Source organism: Simochromis diagramma, unplaced genomic scaffold, assembly GCF_900408965.1.
Source record: "Simochromis diagramma unplaced genomic scaffold, fSimDia1.1 OVJJ01000663.1, whole genome shotgun sequence".
Taxonomy (NCBI): domain Eukaryota; kingdom Metazoa; phylum Chordata; class Actinopteri; order Cichliformes; family Cichlidae; genus Simochromis; species Simochromis diagramma.
In genome coordinates, this window is record NW_024387049.1 from 1,081,332 (window position 1) to 1,101,633 (window position 20,302).

At 39.0% G+C, this 20,302-nt stretch overlaps 1 protein-coding gene across 4 annotated transcripts in view; it reads left to right on the top strand.

The window, feature by feature from the left end:
• slc6a9 (solute carrier family 6 member 9) overlaps nucleotides 1-6,090 on the top strand; it is a 75,469-nt gene extending 69,379 nt beyond the window's left edge. For all 4 annotated transcript variants that reach the window (XM_040044899.1, XM_040044898.1, XM_040044897.1 and 1 more), the window contains one exon: nucleotides 831-6,090. In XM_040044899.1, the coding sequence (XP_039900833.1) occupies nucleotides 831-1,097 (267 nt within the window). In that variant the 3' untranslated portion in view covers nucleotides 1,098-6,090. The remainder of the gene's footprint in view (nucleotides 1-830) is intronic.
• Nucleotides 6,091-20,302: the final 14,212 nt, after the last annotated feature.

Below are 20,302 nucleotides of genomic sequence, written 5' to 3' on the forward strand. Positions count from 1 at the left end.
ATGCAGACATTGCAGCAAACAGGCAGGCAACAATGAACAAAACTGAAAACACAAGAAGATATGACGAGATATAAACAGAAAGATATGACCTCACAGTGAATACATGGCTAGCTTCCTTCTCGTTCTTTCTCCTTCTCTCTCTGCATGTCTGAGTCTGGCTCACTTCCTGTTAAAAGGAAGTTCTTCCTCCCCGCTATCGTCAAGCATTTTCTCACAGGGGAATTTTTGGTCTACTGATGTTCTCACTCTAATACTGCACCACCCTTACCTTACAATATAAAATGCCTGGAAATTATTATTATTGTGAACTTGTGCTATGTAAATAACACTGAATTAAGAAACACAAGTGAAGTGCCATATTTTTTTTAAAAAGAAACAAGAATAACAAAAAACCCACACACATGAAAATGAGCAGGCTATAACAGTGCACTTTTTTTATGCAATCTTTGGAGGACAACCACACTGATGCCACATGTTTGGTTTTATAAAGACCACAAGTGCTGCAGAACTGTTAATAACAAATGGGAGAAAGTATAGAAAGTATAATGTGTGTCAGCACAAAGCTGCCCTGCTGTTGGAATGCTGCAATTTCTGACAATTAGACAGGCCATAAATCTTGTTTAAGAGATGTGAATGTGCAATGGCAGCTGCTAAATTATCAGATGAACTAAAAAGCATGGAGGGAAAATGAAAGTTAAATGGAGTTTAGTCACAGTGGTTATGTGTGGGAGCTGCTGAAGAAAGGAAAGCGTCACTTAATGAAAACCTAATTTGACTTCATAAGTCTTGATGTTTCTGCTCTAAAAGGCGCGTCTGTCTTTCGCTCTCAGAGGTTGAAGGCAGCGTGCCGGGCGCATCCAAAGTGGGGTCCTGCCCTCCAGGAGCACCGGACAGGCCGCTACGCCCCTATGGCCTCCGAAGACACTGTGGAGGCCCGTCCCTTAAAGGAGAGGGATGAGCTGAAGGAAGAACAAAAGGAGAAGGAGAAAGAGAAGGAGGAGGGAAAGGAGAAGGAGAGGAAGGATGAGATTAGCCTCACCATCCAGGGAAGCAACGGCTCCACCAACACACACAACAACCCCAACCCCAGCGCATAGACGGCACTCCGCTCTATCGGCATCAGGGGGCAAAAGCCTCACACCTTTCCCTTTTCCTCCCTTCTCCTTCATCCTCAACCCCACTTTCCCACAGTCCTCTGTGGGGGAGATCCCATTCACTGGAGACCTTTACATATTGTAAGGGCTTATTATATCTATCCTAACCTCTTCTATCTATCTATCTGTGTGTTGTCTCCACATAAGTGCAGAAAAACAAAATGAAAGGAAGAAAAAAAGAAAAATTGGCTCATCACCCAAAAGATTTGTGCGTATGGCATCATGTGCGTGAGTGAGTTTTTAATTTGTTCTACATAATTTAATAATATTGGGGGGGGTTTTCCTTTCATTTTTTTTTTTTTTGTGAAACTTGTATACGTCATCTTCATATGCCATTAGAGGTACAGTAGATTGTGATGCTGCATGGTTATGTTTTTGTGCATGCAGCAGCATAGAGACACACACTGTTCTCCTTTATACCGTTAGCTGGTTCTGTTTGGGATGGGCGACTTTGTAGCGGCAGCTGGAGACTTGTTGTGGTGCTGTAACATGGAGGAGAAGGGTAAAATGTGCCTGTACAGGCCATTTACAGTCTGACAAAGATGGTAAAAGGCTCTGTTGTTTAGCCAGACAAAAAAAAGAGGCGAATACTCTCATTCACACTCATACAATCTGTATATTTTACAGCACACAGTGACCTCAACCGTAGTTGATCTCAGTTTAAGACTAAGCCTGTTGTTTTTTTTTTATGCTGCTTCTTCTTATAAAAGAAAAAAAATCGAAAGAGCACAAATATTTAACAAACACCCAAGATGACAACTGACACTTAGGGCTTATTTTCTCTGGAAATTTCCTCCACTGGTAACTTTTTTTCCTTCTACTAAAGCTGCTTAAACCTTAAGCAGAGAAACATCAGTGAACTGTACTGTAACTCTGCATTCGCATACATGTGCACACACAAACAGACATGCAATCATTGTTTTTAACAGAAGAGGTCCCAGTGCCCAATTCGCTGGATCGAAGCGAAGGTGAACTTTGTGGTTCCTCGCTAGTGGAAACCTTGCTTCGACTGAGCTGGCCTGTTCTAGATTTTAGGGACTTTCCTTGTTGTCCAAAAACGCATACGCATACACATACACGCAAACCAGGTCAATGCAACTCCGTATATACAAGTATATAAATATATATATATAGAAGTGCCATCTCTTATTAAGTCTTCCAGAAATTCTGTTTGAGTGAAACTCATCATGAGATGTGATCTGTGAAGGAGAATCCAGGCTAGGAAGTATTAAAAAGTGTGCCGTAGTCTGTGTGTCCTATGGGTCGTAGCAATCTGCCCCATTCAGGCATGTTACCAAAAACATTTCCTAAGTTACCTGAGTCCTACACATGTTTTTGGTAACACATGTTTCTCAGAGACTGAAACGTCAGTCACTTACAGTCAGTGTAAACCTTTAATGTATTTACAGACATTTGTTTTTAAAAGCTCTGAGCCAAGCTGTGCTGTAACTGGCAGAGACGGATAGCAGAGAAGATGCTGCTTCTTTCCAGAAGAAAAACCTTTTCATTGATGTAGTTTTACATGTAGCTGCATAGTACTGTCTCGCTAGACGTCTCTTTATTACCTCTCATTCTTGTAAACTTAGTAAATAGTAACGACCGCATATGTTTATTTTGTACAAAAAAAGTGACACTACGGAATCACCTTTAACCGTGTTTACCATTCCTCATCTGTTACTTGACTTATTGTGGTTATGTCGGAGGGTGACACGCATTAGGGAGTGGACTCTTTAGCATGCAGGGTCGGGCTTCCCCGGAGACCAGAAGGCCTCTGGTAGACTGCTGTATAAGTGTGATGTCAGAGATTTATATGGTGGTGTGAAGGAAGAACAAGGCAAGGGTTTTCTATTCACTCCTTAGATGTTGTGAGATGCTTTTAGCTTGAAAGGCAAAGTTGTCTCTCCAGGTTCTTATAGTTTGTCAGATTATCCAGACTGGTTAAATGAGGGCTGTGATGTGCAGGCAGTGAACATGTTAGTATAATAAACCAAACTGTCTATTATATTCCCCATATTTATTTGTAGAAACCATATTCACTTTTTTGCTCAGAATTAGAGTAGAATATCGATGTCAATCTCATAGCTATAGTTGGCTTACATTAGCATAACAACTGGACTACAGCTAGCCCAGCGCTGTGCCTTGACTGGTGTCTCAGTCATTAACAGGCAACTTATTTCATTTTCGGTTTAAAAAAAAAAAAGAAGTAATATTAAGAAGAAATATATAGCAAATTCATTTTTAATTAGTGGCCATTTGAAGAGCAGGATGTGAATTTTTCTACACAGTCACAGTTGCCTAAGCTAACGCTGTAAGCTTAGCTAACACAAGCTGTAGTGTATTCAGTCTTTAACTTTCAGTAAGAACTCCCAAAAATGGTAAATGATTCAGTACATACCTATATCAGATGTATTTAAGCACAATGTCACCATGAACTGGCACATATTCTTGTGACTCTAGGAAAAGCGCAGAAAAGCTACATACTGCTTTATTGGAGGGCCTTCTTTTGACCGTGCCAGAGCACTTTCACAGCTTACTTCTACTCTTAATGGAACTGAGCCGTCATTAATTGCATCTGTGACCAATAAAATGTCAAGAAACAAGTTCAGGTCCCCACAGTTGTTTCTTCGGAAGCAGAAAGTGTTTTTTAGTATATCAGCGCAGTTGCTCCAGTAATCCACAAGATGGAGCACAAGATTGGGGGGTGGAAAAGTTGGCTGAAGAGGCTAAATATCCTGAAAGAAACATTAAGAGAGCCCAAAAAGCACAGTGATCATTCTAAGATGAGCACAATTCTACTGATCGTATTTAAGGAGCTTTTGCACAGGAAAGGAAAGCTGATAGGAAGCTGTTCTTGTAGATGAACTTTAGTTGGTTAGCCGACTGTTTGGACCCTTCTGGTTCTGATTTACTCCTAAACTATCAGGCTACATGTGGTTTTGTGTTTTTTGGCAGGGGGGTGATTAGTGTTTATTTCTAATTAAATTACTCCAAAACCAGGTGCTCTGTGAAACAATACATTATCACCATCTGCTAACCTAGCTTAACCTACCACGTTGGATAGGTTAGAAAGTCTGCTTTATAGGTAAAGTCGTGCTTGCTGAAAAAGATGATGAAGAACTTGATTATTCTCAGTGTATGTCGGGACAGCTTGTAGCTCAGACCACGTCCTGTCTGTGATTGCCTGCCTCGTTGTGTTCATGTTGTAATAAGTGAAGATTAGCCAGCCTGCTGCAATGCTATCTCTATATATTTCAACCCTGGCCACCTCTGCTGGCCCCCGCATCTCCTCCTCACATTGTACAGTAATGTAAAGAAAAACGTATATAATCAGACTGTGCGTGTTTTACTTTGCTTTTATTTCTGGGGTGGGTGTTCATTTTTTTTTTTTTCTTTCTTTTGGGGGGTTGGGTCTTGAGGGGCAGATATCGACTGAGGTTTTTTGTTGTTGTGTTTGTTGTTGTTGTTGTTGTTGTTGTTGTTTTCAGTTTTTATTTGTTTTTGTTTTTTTTGTTGTTTTTTCCCCCTGATTTGTAGTGTAATGTAGAAAATGTCGAGTGTACTGTGTATTGTGTGTAGTGGATTAGCTCTAACTGCTGAGCCTGCATGTAGAGCAGGCGTAGTGTCAGTATTGATGTCCATGTACCTCTAATCTAGTCCTACTCTGCTAATCATATACAGTCTATCTTTTGTACTAAAAGAAGGACAAGTACATATTTTATCCTCTGATTTTTAACCGTCGTTTATCCACGTTCAGTGACGCAACTTTTTGTTGGTTTTTGACACTGTATCCACAGAGAAATTCCGACGAAGCCAGCTGGTATTAACAAAAGCATTGCCAAACAAAAAGCTTTGTATTGAAACTTGAACTACAAAAGAGTGGTTAGTTTTTACTGTGTGCTCTGGTGTAGACAGTGGCAGCCACTACATGACAATGCTTTTTTTTTTTGTTTTTTGTATGTGTGTGTGTTTAACAGTATTACATTGACTTTCATCTGTGCAGTGCCAACAGTCATACATCACTGTTTACTTTTAATATCCTGTGGCCCTCAGCGTGAACAGTTTGCCTTTTTTTCTGTGTAGTCCTTAAAAACAAAAAAAATTAATGAAATCAAAACACCAAAATTATTTAGCAACCACGATGGAATCGGCATCAGGAATACACAGTTTTTATTCTTGCGTGTAATGTTGTTTTGTGTGGAAATGTAGGCAAATTACATGGCACATGTTTCAGAAATGGGTCCATCTATTGTTTGGTTTTGATTAACTATGATTTCTTGATAACTGCATGAATAGAAAGATAAAACTTGACTACTTACCATCGCTTTCCACTGCTGGCGGCTGTGCAGAAAGTCACTGGTGTTGATGAAGAACATTAGCTAGGCAAAGGTTTGCAGGACAACTGCTCCACTGTAGTGAAAAAACAAAACATTTTTTGCATTTTGCATTGCTTTCTCTGTGAATTACAAAACATTACCTCTTGTATTTCTTACTACTGGTCATAAAAGCATAATGTCATGTCACAGCACTTTAAAGAGATCATGAGTGTTTATATAAGCAACACAATGTATAAATATATAATTACAATAATAACTCAAACTTCCATTTTTTTAAAAATTAAACAAAACAAGAAAAGTAAATCATGTCTGTTCAGTGTTCTGGCTGAAGGACATTGCTTTGTTGTTGCTATGCCAATGTGAATTGTTTCATGGGTGGAGTGGAGGGGGAAAAAGCACAAGTAAAAAGAAAAAATGAAAAGAAAAGAGAGCACAGTTCTTCTGGTACCTTCTATCATATCTGTCTGTGTATCTAACCATGTCTGTTCTTCGTGTTCTTCAACCTTTAGGGCCAAAATTCATTGAAATGTCTTAGTCCTGTCAGCTGTGTATCGTAAACTGTTGAATTACAAAATGATAAATAAAATCTATTTTAAAGATCACTGCTCGGTGTTGTCTTTTAAACTTTTGTTGATTTTAATGCACGTGCATTAAAATAATGCATGTACTTTATATGTATGGAAATGACTTGAGCTACAACCCCCCCACACACACAAATCACAGTACAGAGGCTACAAGATTGAAATGTTCACATCTTTTGGGATGGGAATTGCTAAGAATTTAGCGATTCAGATTCTATTATTGATATCGCTTAAAGATTCAATACCTTATCAATTCCCTTATCGATTTTCATTGGCTCCACTTTGAGAGTCACCAGCATATCAAAGGCATTCATACAAATGAATTATATGCTGCGTGGTCAAATGTTTGAACATGTTGGAGGTATTTCTCCTCTTTGTTGTGATCAGCGTTGGGGTTATTACTCAAAACAGTTACTACACATGTTATACAGAACGCTCTTCTTAAAGGTAACGCAGTACGTTATTTAATTACACTAAGGAAAAAGACATTCGTTGTACTACTTATTTCGTTACTTTCATGTTACTCTGTAAAATGATCTTAAACACACTGTCTCATAATTACCAATTAACCCTGTGATCTTTCCCTTAGTATTTAGGTATGAACACAAAGCCGACAACACAAACTTTAAAGCGATCGTCACAGTGATTCTACTGCACAAACATGAACAGTTAGAAACAGGCTGCAGCCTTACTGCTCATCCGCTTCACTGCAAATGAAGGCTCACTTTATAACTGTGCTGGGCTTGGGTTTACCAATCACTCAGCTTTAACATCACTCTGGCTTCTTGGCCAGATGGATGTTCTTGGCTAGCTTAGCGTTAGCATGCTGTCTGTACAGATGCTTGTGAAGAGCCGAAGTTATGTTAACAATTTAATCTAGATTTTTCTGGCCTGGAGCAGTCTCCACTTAATCCATCGCAGTCTCATCCTTTTGTGCAATATGGACTGAAGTTAAAGTTGATAGCATGCAGTGTAAAATGCACCTTTACTCAGTTTGATACACTGTATTAGGACTAATGTTAGTTTTACATCTTTCTGTACAGCTGACAATTAGTTTGGACACACTGTTTCTGCTCATCCTGTTGCATCATATTTTGAAGATGTACAGATGGCCGACCAACTTTTCTTTAAGTCTCTGAACACAACAGCAAAACTTAAATCTTCCTTCCATTATCCTTGAACTTCTCGCAGTATATAGCTAGCCTTCCCTGAGCCTGGTTCTGCTAGAGGTTTCTTCCTGTTAAAAGGGGTTTTTCCCCCCACTGTCACCAAGTGATTGCTCATAGAGGTCATTTGATTGCTGAATTATTGTAGGGTCTTACCTTACAATATAAAGCGCTTTGAGGCAACTGTTGTGATTTAGTGCTATATATGTAAAATTGAATTCAATAGAGCCTTCGTGTTTAAAATGACAGTGTACAGCTACTAAATCAACACTTTGATTCAACTTGAGATATCATGTTTGCTTTATTTTTCATGAAATAGTAAAAGGTCACAGACCTAACCTGGTCATGAAACTACTTGTCCCTAAATTTTAACTTTCAGCCTCTTAACATGTAAAAGAATTGCTGCAATTCACTAAACACTTGATACTTTTTTTTTTGTTCAAAAACCCATTTAATTTAAGCTGAAAGTCTGCACTAACTGTTTGATTTAAAATCCACTTTGGAGGTGTACTGAGGCAAAACTGTAAAACAATGTTACAATTTTAAGTACGCCCTCATGCGAGAACAGAGGACTTGTATCAGGATGAAAACTTTCATCACAGGAAATAAGTGGTTGCTCTGGTTTGATCCCACTCAAAATAATTACAATCTGCTCCTCATTCTATGGGTCAAAGGGTCAAGGTTTACAATACAATGCCTAGAATTAAACATGGTGACTTAAGAAAGTCTTGGGAAATAAAGGGACTTTAAAGGGAAAGGGTATTAAACTGTAATTTCCACTGTTAAGCAAAATTTTCAGTCTTGCTAACCTCTTAACATTTAATTCTTTAACACGGCTAAGCTTAGATCCATTTTCTTCTTCACGCTTTTTAAATAGTGCATGTACAGTGATTCAACATATATGCACCCATGCTGCAGAAACATGAACTGCACAGGTGATCACATACTCCACTGTATGTCCTGGATGCTGGACTTAATGATCACACTACCCATGTGGAGTCAGAAGAGGGCAGTATGGCTGTAAATATAAAAGAAAATCATCAACACGTAGGCAAAGCTTCACCCTTCTTAGTCAGCACTGATGTGAAGAGTACAAGCAAAAGATGAGCAACAAAAAGACACATTTTTATTCATGTGGGGGGAAAGATTGTAGCTTTCACTTCTCTTTTATTTGGATATGGATATTTTAATATCTTAGTTGAGTCCTAAAATGAAGCCATGCGTGGTGGTGTAATGTTCATCGACACCTAAGATACAAAAGAGATGCCTTTAGAGCCTTCTGTCTTATTTATCTTCACTGGTACAACAGCCCCAAAAACCATCCTTGATATATAACCTGTATCACTAAGTTCTCATTCATCCATTTGTTTCACTGGCATAAAAATATCTCATTATTGATCTAAGGAAACTCATAAACACAGTACAGTGCGTAACTGATTAATGGCTCAGGGATTGTAAGGTTTCAGAATTAGCCTGAGGATATAAAGATTTCTTCAGTATTAAATTAATTACATTATAGTCATCAGTAAAAACCTTTCAAAAAAAACCCTCAGTTAATAGCTCAGTTGTAATATTTCTAGATTCTGTTTCAGCATTTTTGCTAAAGTTTGTGCCTTTTCATCCAAATGAAGGCTTGTAGTGTGAATTCTTCCAAAATGTTTTTTATATTTATGCTGATATTCATTGCATTATATCAGATACATCCACCGCTTCTGTCATCTCAAGTTAAGTGATGATTGATAGATAACAGCCTTAACCTTTCCAAAACCTTTGTAACACATCAAGATATCATAAATATCAAATCTTTTTTTGTACCCATCAGACAAGATTCTGAGATAAGCAGCCCAGTAGTCACCATAGGTGCAGTATGTAACCTCTACAGCACATTCTCTTCATTTGTGAGGCATCTTGTCGCAGACCAAAAGCATTAACCCCACAGTGCTAAGAGACCAAAATCCAAAGGAATCATCGACTGAGACTGATGACTGCCGGACCCCGCAGCAATTTGGGCTAAAGTGGCTGAAATGTCACGTAGGATAGATGAATGGACACATCAGATTCATCATCCTTAAAATGTTCAGTGAGGTCCTTCATCAAGTGTAATCAGAAAAGGGCAGTGAGAGTGTGACTGTAAGACCCAACAGACTCTTTTACAGGCACAGCAACTGCAGCCAAGCTATTTTATCACTGGGTCATAACATCCATCATGGGTACCACCAGACTACAGGATTAAGCGACATAATGAACACAGCTAGATGTCATTGGCTTGTTAGCCGCTAACACACACACACAAGGCTTGTTATTCTCTTTGCTGGTGAACTATCAGGTCTGCTTATAAGTTCCAGAATCCCATCAGTTACAGCAGTTTTGTTAGGAAACTACATGATGCAATGAAGTGCCTCATAGCTGCTGAATTCTAAGTACCTTTCTGGACAGTAACAGACAGAGGACAACTGTGGAGGCGTAACTGCTGATTGTTATCCACGAATACTTACCATATTCTACTGAGAACAGCAGTGGAGTGTTGCAGCCTTTGTGTTGAGGGGTGGCTGAAGGACATTTCCCAGACTGAGGTTTTCATTTTTGACAGAAAGTAATTTTGCTGCTTGTGGGTCTATTGTTGCTTGTTGTTTGAAAGGTGACTTTAGTTCTGGGAATCCATCTTACGAGAAAAACAGCCTTCATTCAGGGTCACAGGCAAGCAAGCTATTGGTCCTTCACCTTTGTCAGGAGTAATATATGACATACCCACTGCTGTGACACCTTTATAATACTGCGGGCCACATGAGTAAGTTCAACCTTAAATGTTAACCTACAGTATATTTTGTATAATGGATCCATTCTTTAAATAATTTGTCAAATAAAAGCATGCAACTTTTTTCTCCTTTTTTAAAAGAGAACTCTTTTATGAGCCTTTTTATTTCAAAAACCTTGGCTAACCTTGGCTAATTAGCATAGTTATATATTCTGTTGATTAGCAGCAGTTGCTGACCTCAGAATAAGTTCCACAAATACGACATATGGGAGGAATATAGAAAGCTTAGTTATACTAGGTTAGCTGATGTTTTACAGCTTGATGTAGGAACTGAATGCTGAAGTATTGAATGCTAGCATGAAGTTAGCATGAAGCTCACACCACATTTTGGCCCGATTTTGTAACTTTTTGTCGGTTACAAAAGTTCAGGGGTCTAGAATCGAGCATTCCAGAGTGGGACACGACTCTTTATGTACAAAAAAGTGGCTTTGACAGAAAGCCAGGTGGAAATGAATATGGAAATGCCATTTATCCCTGCTGGGCTTAAGCCTAGCTATCGTGAAACACGTACGTCTCTGGACTAGGAGAGAAACCTAGAGGACATGCAAACTCCACACAGCTAGATTGTGGATTTGAACCCAGTGGTCTGTTGTTGTGAGGTAAGAGTGCTAACTGCTGCATCACTGTGTTACCTAGTATGGGAATGCACGATGTTTGCTCATTTATTCACTTAATAATTTATTTAAAAAAGACAAATTTGCTGTAATTCTGTGATGTTGTCTATGACAACATGTTACCAGAGATCAGGGTATGCTGAGAAGATCCTGCTGTGGAGAATGTGGTGGACAAGAAGACATTACTGATGTAAGGGATTCTATATATTCTCCAGTAGTAAAAGTGAGTAAGTCTTACAGACAACTGCAACAAAAACATGTTGTTACTGCAATGAAAATGTGATGCGAAAGTATCAAATAACCATTCAAGTTCAGAGATTTAACAGATGGAAAAGTTTTTAATTATTTACACCTATACCTATTACACCTAATACTAATGTTGACAGGCCCATTTATTATATTTTGGACCAAAAAGAAGTCCAGCTGCCTTCATTTCGAGCCCTTAAGAATATTATGACCTAAATTACTGTGGACCGACACAGAAATCAGTGACTATGACATCAGTGATTTGTGGCTCAAGGATAAACACTGTAGTTGGTGATTCTAATACATAATTATATTTATGAATACAAGAATGTTGCTTTCATTGAGCTGTTCATGAAACAAGTCCCTGTTAAATAGCTGATCTGTCATTTGATTTTAAGTCATAATTTGTTACATGGCAATATCTTTCCTAAATTAATTGCATTATATTTAAAGCCTTGAACTTTTTGAACTCTCACAAGCTAAAATGAAAATAAACCTACCCTCAGATAAATCTAGTTTTAGAATAAATAAAATATTAGAAAAAAAATAACATGTACTGGCTACCATGACATCAACCTTGTGAAATCCATATTTGAATCCCCAATATTGACTTTCTGGCTACCTCCATCTTGGTGTTTTGAAACCACATGTGAGAAGTAAGGGGGTAGATCTGACTGGGAAACCGAAGAGACACTCCACACTCTTACGGCAGGGACTTGTTGTATACAATCAGAAATCTTTTTAACAACCAGAGAAGTCGCCCCCTGATGGTTGTTAAAAGAATACAAGTTTAAGACACTCCGGCTTTGGCTCTGAATATTTCGATCTCAAAAACTTTGTTGTTCTCTTGTTATTTTTTACAAATGACCACACGTCCATTTTCATAAGCTTGGTAGTTGTGGCTAATAAACATGTCAACCTGATGACTGCACTTGATCATTACGTTTGCCTCTTTTTAATTAGCTGATTTGTATTTATAATTGGTAAAAACTACTGATTTAATTGACGTAGCACTTACTCTGTCTGATTCATTCAGTAATGTAGTGTAGCCTTCTTCAATCTGTCTGTGTTGCTGACAGATTTGAACACTGTCTGAGCATTATGTTGGCTGAGCTGAATGTTCAGCCGCAAACCTGTCAGTCTCCCAGTAATTGCTTTGCCACTCTGTATTTCTTTTCGGATTACCAAAAGATAGTAGAACATGTCAGCTGTTAAATTGAAGGAAAACAGTCTCTGTAGTAAGCTAACAACACAGACTTTATTGAATTAACATAGTGTTGTCTTTGCCAAGGTTTTCACAATATGTCCATCTCAGGAAAAGTTAATTCCTGTTTCCTGAAGGGTGACTCAGCATATCTCTTATGAATTAAAGAACAGCGAGTGTTGTTGTTGGTGCTGATGCAAATATTTATAGAGCATGTGGGGAAATGTGTTTTCTTGGCACTGCATTAGCGTTTAAATCCCACATGTGCCAAGTCTGTTGTAATACCAAACCTCTGATGCCAGAATAGAGTGAAAATAATTCTTCCTAGGGTTTTTCTTGCTGATATGACCTATTATTTTATACAAAAAGAACATTTAAACCACTTAACATCTTGATATCTTCTGAATATTGTTGTTTGTGGGTATAAGTATTCATGTTGTACAAAAACCCTGCAATGCAATGGTCTGGTGGATGTTACCTCCCAACTTTTTGGGGGTAAACACCCACTAGTAAAGTAATTAACTTATTTGCCAGGCCGAAGTTTGAGAAAGCCTTGACAGTGCTTAAGTCAACTGCATTAAGGTTTAGGTTGACGGGGGAGTGGGTTGCATAGGCCACATGTGGAAACTGAGAACTTGCTTAGACTTCCCAGGTCAGTCATTCTCTTTCCCTTTGCCGAGGTGTTGGGCTGTCATGCCCACATTGACTGATTCGGATCAGTGGGTCCTGCGAATTATTCTGGACTGCAGAAGGTTGGAGAAACGGACCGTTCATCACCTTAATGGAAGAGTATTGATTGTGGTGCAGAAGCACGACCCGTCTGCAATAGTAATGGACTTCCTGAAATCACAAATGAAAAGGCATCAGGGGATATCGAGGAAGATGGGAGACACTGCTCCCATGATTGTTAGCACCTTGTTATCTGTTTGGATGTGTGCGTGCCAGGCAGCACCATTTTGTCTAATAATGTGCTCACATAGATAAACCTATTAAGGGATCAGTTCTCCATAACATGAAAAATCTAAATCTACCAGACTGGAAGCGAACCCTATCTTGTAGTGCTGACAAGATAATTACCTTCTTAAACTCAATAGGTTTCCTTTAGCCTTCAGTTGGAGTCAGTCTTCTGTTAGTGCAATAATCATTTGTTGATTTTTTTCTGTTTTTGGCCATTGGCCTGTGAGCAAATATTTTGGTCATTAGGTGCTCACTTCTAGCTCGCCTTGAATTGAATAAAGCTCCTTAGAGCTCCGGACTCATGGTTTCTAATTCACAAATGGAAAATGGAAAATTTGGAACCTAATCCAGAGTCAGTGGTAGACATGTGCTCTGTAATAAGCTTATTAATATAACCAAATGGTGAGAAAGCTGAGGTTGAGTACCCCAAAACCTCATGCATTGCCTCATGTTGCAATGTGCTCATTGTAACATTGACCTTTACCAAAATCTTAGCCAAGTGTGTTTTAGCTTCTTAAACTTAACCATGCACTGATGCACTTTAGATGGCCTAGCTTTCAAGGCAAGAAGACACTCCTTAGTGGACACCGAAAAGGAGAAGTTCTTCTTATTGCACTACTAGCCATTGGAGTCTAACAAAAACTTGGGGGTCAGGGGGTCCATAACTACAAAGTCTTATTTACAGCCTCTGATGATGACATTTGTTTAAAGTCTTACAATCTAAAATTGCCTTCTAGTTTTTTGTTCAGCACAGATTTTTTCTAGGATCAACTTTGAGGATCAGTATCATAGTTTCAGGAATGAAACTGCACCAATTCAATGCCTGTGTCATAGAGTAATGAATGTTTCTGCTAATTTACTGGAAAAAAGCTATAAAAATTGCACACTGGACAAACGCTCAAGGCTCATATCGCCATATGGGTTAGGGGGTTGTTCAAAACAAGTTATAGCATATGAAATGTGTCCTTTGACGATGTTGAAAACTCGATTTTGTTGCCCTATAACTAGTTTTTTATTTTATTTAAATAGGTTTAAGTCTTTAATCTGCAAGCTTGTACAATCCACCACTGTTTACTTGATGTGTAGCCCATGCTCTCTGATGTATCTGCTTGAAGCTCTCCTTTTCTCCACCGGTCAGTGGATGACGGACTGCACACTTGTCCACAATGTGCATGTATGTTTGTGTTGTGGCGTTCCGACTGCAGAGCCTAATATCATAAGACTCTCTTGGCCTCCATTCGGTCGCATTTGACAATCCCCTAAGTGATTAGTGGAACAAATATCTGCCTGTCGTATTACAACTGTTGTTTTGCCGGCCATTTGTAAAGCTCTTGTGCCTTGCATGTTTTTCATTGGGAGATCATCTCATTACACAGCAGAGTGTGTGTGTGTGTGTGTGTGTGTGTGTGTGTGTGTGTGTGTGTGTGTGTGTGTGTGTGTGTGTGTGTGTGTGTGTGTGTGTGCATGCAGGTCTGCCCTAAATCGCTGTTATCCCGGCATCTGTTCTGTGCATGTTATTGATTCTAACCTTTGTAGACCACACCACAAACAAAAAGGCGATTTCCTCACCTGGATATTTTCTTCCCCGCATTTATATGGAAATTGCGCTCATTTATAATGCTCCGTAAAATATGTAAATGGAAATTATACTGCCCCACTGGTAATTTGGTTTCGTCTGTATCGCTCCATCTCCATCTGCCTGTCGGACTGTGAGTCGATTCGTCAGACTTTATCTTTGCCAGCCATTTTGAAAATTGCTCAAACCTGTAAATTTTAGTAAGAAAAAGATGAATGATTCAGTCACAATTATCTTTCTTGCAGTGACAAAGAGCTTGTGTCTTTTTCTGTGCCAGTTTGCATGTCTTAATTTAAGCCTCCTCCGCATGCTGTGAGGGAAAAGGAAAAACAATTTTTCATTTTTCTACTTGAATTTTCTCGACTACAGAGGAAGCGAAAAGCTACAAAGGCCCATCATTGCAAGATCAGAGGTGGGAAAACCTCTGTAGCAGGGTTGTATCCAACGTGCTCCTTTGATATAGAGGTGTTTTCATTTACAAGGCAAGTTTAGAAAAGAGAACATTCCTAATTACAGTCAATCCCTGTGGGAGTAGCTGCAAAGGGATGAAGGCTTTTTATTCAAGCACACACACACAGACATGCCCACATACCTGGAGACAGTCCAGAGAACCTCAGTCTTCTAAGGCTGGACTGAGAGCAGCACTAATGGAAGTGTGACTAGTTCAAGTGCACTTAGACAGTTGAGCAATGTAGTGAGTGGGTGTAGTGGAGTGATTTCCCTGCAGATCCGGGGATTCATGCTGGCAACTATGACATAAGCCAGATTGTCTCACATTAAGCTGTTTAATAAGGCGCTTTTGGTTTTTATGGCTGGAAAACACAACTTGTTGGGGAAGTTTATGGAGCAATTAATGTGCAAATAAAATGTGTATGGGACTTTGCATGCATACAAATAGCCAGCGGGTTGTAATTTAGCATTTGTTGCTTCTCCTGTGAGCCAAAAAAAAAAGAGATGAGTTAAGAGCAGCAAGGAAGATGGTGAAAGGATCTCTGTGCTCGTACAGACATTTGAGTGTGATGTTAATTATCCAGATGTGGGTCGAAATAGGCTCATCCTGGCCCAGAGGGGGAAAGAAGAGATCATTAAAATCCAAGCCCAAACACACAGTACGGCGCGCTCAGTATCACAAAGACACGCAATTAGGCACCAGCTAATATACCTGCTTAGGCATGGGAATCTTTTCACATATGGCTATGCATCAGTGCACATTTAAGTATGTGCGTATGCGTGTGTGCTCGAACACGCACGCACAAGCTGTCAATCAAGCAACGCTAAATATGGGTCAGCATGGATTTAACTACTGTGTGATTAGCGTGCGATCAAGTCAACATCAAAGACACACAGGAGCATGCATGTGTGTCTTTGATTCACAACCAGGTTTGGAAACTACAGCTTACACCAGGTGGACTTGAGCAGTGACAGTGGCAGTGGGTTTTATGGTAACATTTCAGTACAGCATAAGTACTTAAAAAAAATGAAAAATACACGCCCTAACACCTAAAGGCATGCCACCTGTTGTAACTAAGAGTGTGAAACTGGCTAGCAAGTAAAGAGAGTGATGTAAACTGTTAGCTAACTGCTATATAACTGCTAGCTTAAAATTATATAAAAAGATTTTGGAAAAAAAATGTACAAAGACTAACTAAGAGAATTACAATAACAACGGAGTGTCAAAGATAGTTTACCTAAAAGTAATCAAAAAAATAGCTAAAATAGTTAGCATGACTAAAACTGCTAGCTTAAATTAGTAGGTAATATGTTCAGTTAAAACAGCTAAAAGCAGGTTTATCTAGCTTTTAACCATTAAACAGTTGGAATAACTAGAATTACTAGTGATGTACAATACCACTGATTTCCTTTCCGATCTGATACCAAGTAAAATTCAGGGTGGTATCGACGATACGGATCCGATATTTTGTGCAAAAACTTAATGTTTTATTGTATTTCAAATTATAGCTTCATTATGATTACAGGACATCAGACTACTTGTTCCTATTGTTTAATAGGTCTGCCCCAGGGCAGCTGTGTGTGAATGTGAGAGTGAATGAATAGTGGAATTGTAAAGCGCTTTGAGGGTCTCAAAAAGCGCTATATAAATGCAATCCATTATTATTATTATTAATAATGCAGAATTATCATATAGAAATAAAAAAAACCTGAAGTTGTGAGCTATTTGAACACGCTGCCTGCCTGCAGCACTAAAGGACTCCAAGAGACGTCTGTCTCACCCTAGCAGCACCTGTCCCTCTCCTCTCCTCCTCTTCAGTTCACCTCGTCATATTCTGTGATGTGATTTACTCTGAGGTGTTTGACAAGGTTAGTAGTGTTGCCACAACACCTCACTGTCTTGCCACATGTATCGCAAACCGCATCTTGGCTGTTTGTGGAGGAAATATACGTCTACACACAACTCCGTTGTTGTGAGTGCACATGCCAAGGGGCTGCCACACATTCATACAGTTGTAAGAGAAAGTAGTTCCTTCCAAATGATATAGTTTCTTTCCACTGTGTTCCTGTTAATGATAAACTACAAATTTACCCCAAATTACTAAAATATTGATATTTTAATATGAGAATCGATTCTAGAACATAAATAACTGGTATCAATATCAATCAATATCGATCCGCACATCACTAAGAATTACCACCTCACAGCTGAATGCCCCCACCAGCCAAGTCTGTCCAGAATCCCAACTTACAGTGAAGACTTGAAAAGGACTGGATCAAATGTGCTCAATGTATTTATCCTCGCCCAATAAAGCTGATTCTGACAGAACACCAAGCTGAGGCCGCTGGTGTAGACGGTGCTTGAAACGTGACTGTTGCTTCAAAGATGCTGCAAATTCTAACTAGTGGATGACTCACACATATCAGTCTGGCAGGTTCAAGCTATAGGGAGGGCACCTAGTTTTAGTGACGAAGCTGATTCAATGGCTTCCCCCCATGTGAAATATAGTTACAACCTCCCTGTTTCTGAGTTATGGCTTTGAATAATGACATAATGATATTACAGTGAAGAGACGATCAACCTATTGGAAGAAAAAAATGTGATCACATCGTTAATTTCATCCTGTTTGACATTTTGCATAATTAGCATATGGAGCTATTTATTAACAAAAACACTGAGTCGACCATTTAACTGTATTTTATATATCCTATCTGTTCAAGTTGAAGTTTAATGGATGAAAGAGAAAATTAGCTAGAAGAGGTGGATATCGTTAAGTTGAAAGTTATGGATAAAAGTGAACCCAATTTACAATTTGACTGATACTAGTGATTTTCATTAACCTCCAGACATGTCTGTTTGTGTGCCCCTGACACATGCAAACTATGTTTTTTTCATTCTTTGTAATTATTTCAATTAAAATTCTCACAAGAGCCACAGTATACGTACATTAAAGTGTCAGAGGATAAAGAGTCTAAATGACCATATTTTGTCAATCTAAGGAGTATTATGCACATCAACATTAACATTTGTTCTGTATTCAGTAATTGTGTAGGCTGTTTAAACCTATTTAAAATGCGATAAATCGAGTGCTGTTGATATCAAGCTGTAACGTCTTTGGATAAAAAATGAAGCCAAGTTCTTCTTATGCTCATTTGAGGCTGGCTCCAAAAGCAAGTCAGTCCCCATAGACTCTCTTTGTAAGATGGCCAACTAAATGGCATTATAAAGCATGTTTACAGCCTAGTTAAACTAATTGTTTTGGATAGTTTATGTCTAACGACTGTACAGAGGGTGATTTGTTTTCAATAACTCATGCATCATCGATACTGGTAAGACATAAAATCTAAAAGTGTGGCTGCTTTAATCAACAGGACGCTGTAGCTGATTGCTGTCTGTTAGGCCTCACCCCTGCAAATTTTGGCTCATCAGACTGGACATGTTGACTGTGTTTGTACTGTTGGGTATTTTTTAATGCCGTTATAAGAAAAATAATCAGGCTTGCTGAGAATGGAACAGAGCTGGTGAGTATAGGATTAGACTGTTAGCACTCATTAGCAGATATTCATCAGATCGCTAACAAAGCTTGTCATCTGGTAAATATGCATGTCAACCTTTCATCTAGATATGGTCACATCTGATTCCTAAAAAACAATATTGTCATGGTTCTTTTCCAAATGCTAACTTTACAGTCCAAACCAAGTTGGAACTCCACGGTGGCTATGTCTATCATTTATAAACAGTCTATGGTTGATACAGGAGCTGGGAGCTCATTGAGTAGGACACAATATGTCCAATATACGGTACTGTGCAAAGGTTTTGAACCACCCCTCAATTCATTACAGTTTCCTTCCAAGAAGCCAGAGTTTCATGTTATTTTTAAAAAGTGGTCTTAACCCTTTCATGCATGAATTATGACAACCTCAATCAGGATTTTTTTTTTCTTAAGTATTTTTATTCTTTAGGCATGAAAAGGTGAATAAAGAAAAAAATCCTGATTGAGGCTGTCATAATTCATGCGTTAAATAACAATAATTACAGTGAAACACTTTATACACCTATAGTAACATTAAACGACCAGTGGGTGGCAGGGTATGAAGCGTCACATCAGTCCAATGTAGTGGTTTATGTGCAAGTATGCCATCAACACTGACACAAATACAAGAAAACACCCTTTGAATAGATGTCCACTGTAGTGACCACTATGAGTGAAACGGTTAAGGAAATAGTTGTGTAGGCTTTCTGAATGTCTTTCAATTTTTTTTTCTTTGGACATTGGTTGCGTTTTCACCAATTTTTTAGTCTGGTCCGTGTTTTCAAAGAATTTTTTTTAGGTCACCTAACACTGACCTATGATTGTTTAAGAATAAATATGGAACCTAACTCAAAGGATGGACCAGTGTTGTTTCCATGGCGATCCAGGGTGGCTGTAAATAAGCCTTTCCTAAGGAAAGGCAATGGGAAGAAAACTTTAGGAATGCCAAATTCCATGAGAACTGTCCACTAATCAGACCGTATTTAAATCACCTGTCTAATATTTTGTAGGTCCCCACCATTCCAGGATATGAACAGAGAACCTCTGACACCAGGGCGTTGGCAGCTGACCTTCTGAGTCCTGTGGGTTTTAGAGTGGGACCTCCATGGATCTGGTTCCTTCTTGCACGTCGCATACAAACTTGATCAGACTGGGATCTGGGAATGTTGGAGGCCTTGGGCTGTTACTGGTGTTCTAATACAATAACTGTTTGTGAAAATTGCCATTAGTAGCAGCGTAGCAGTGACGTTTTCCTGCTGGGAACGAGTGCTGCTGTTGAGTGGATGTCACCTGTCAGAGGAGCAGAACAAATTGATTTATATTATTTACCTGTCAGTAGCTTTAAAGTTGTTTGTATTGTGCCACAGTACAAGACAGCAGACTGCAAAATGCTGCAAAATAGAATGTAACCTGTGCTCAAAATCATCCTCTGCCACACAGCCGGTAATGAACTGTGTCTGCAGTATGACTGAGTAGTGTGGTTTTTCAGGATATTGAGAGGCTGGCGGTTCAGCTTGGATTCTCTTGCCCTTGGCCAGATCGAAATAGGACTTTTTCAACTCAGAATCTCATTCCTGTCGTCGTCACAGCCGGAAATATATGATGAGCGTCTCTTTCTCAGCAGTAGACCATGGATGATCACATTTTACACGCCCGTAACCTTTCACAATAA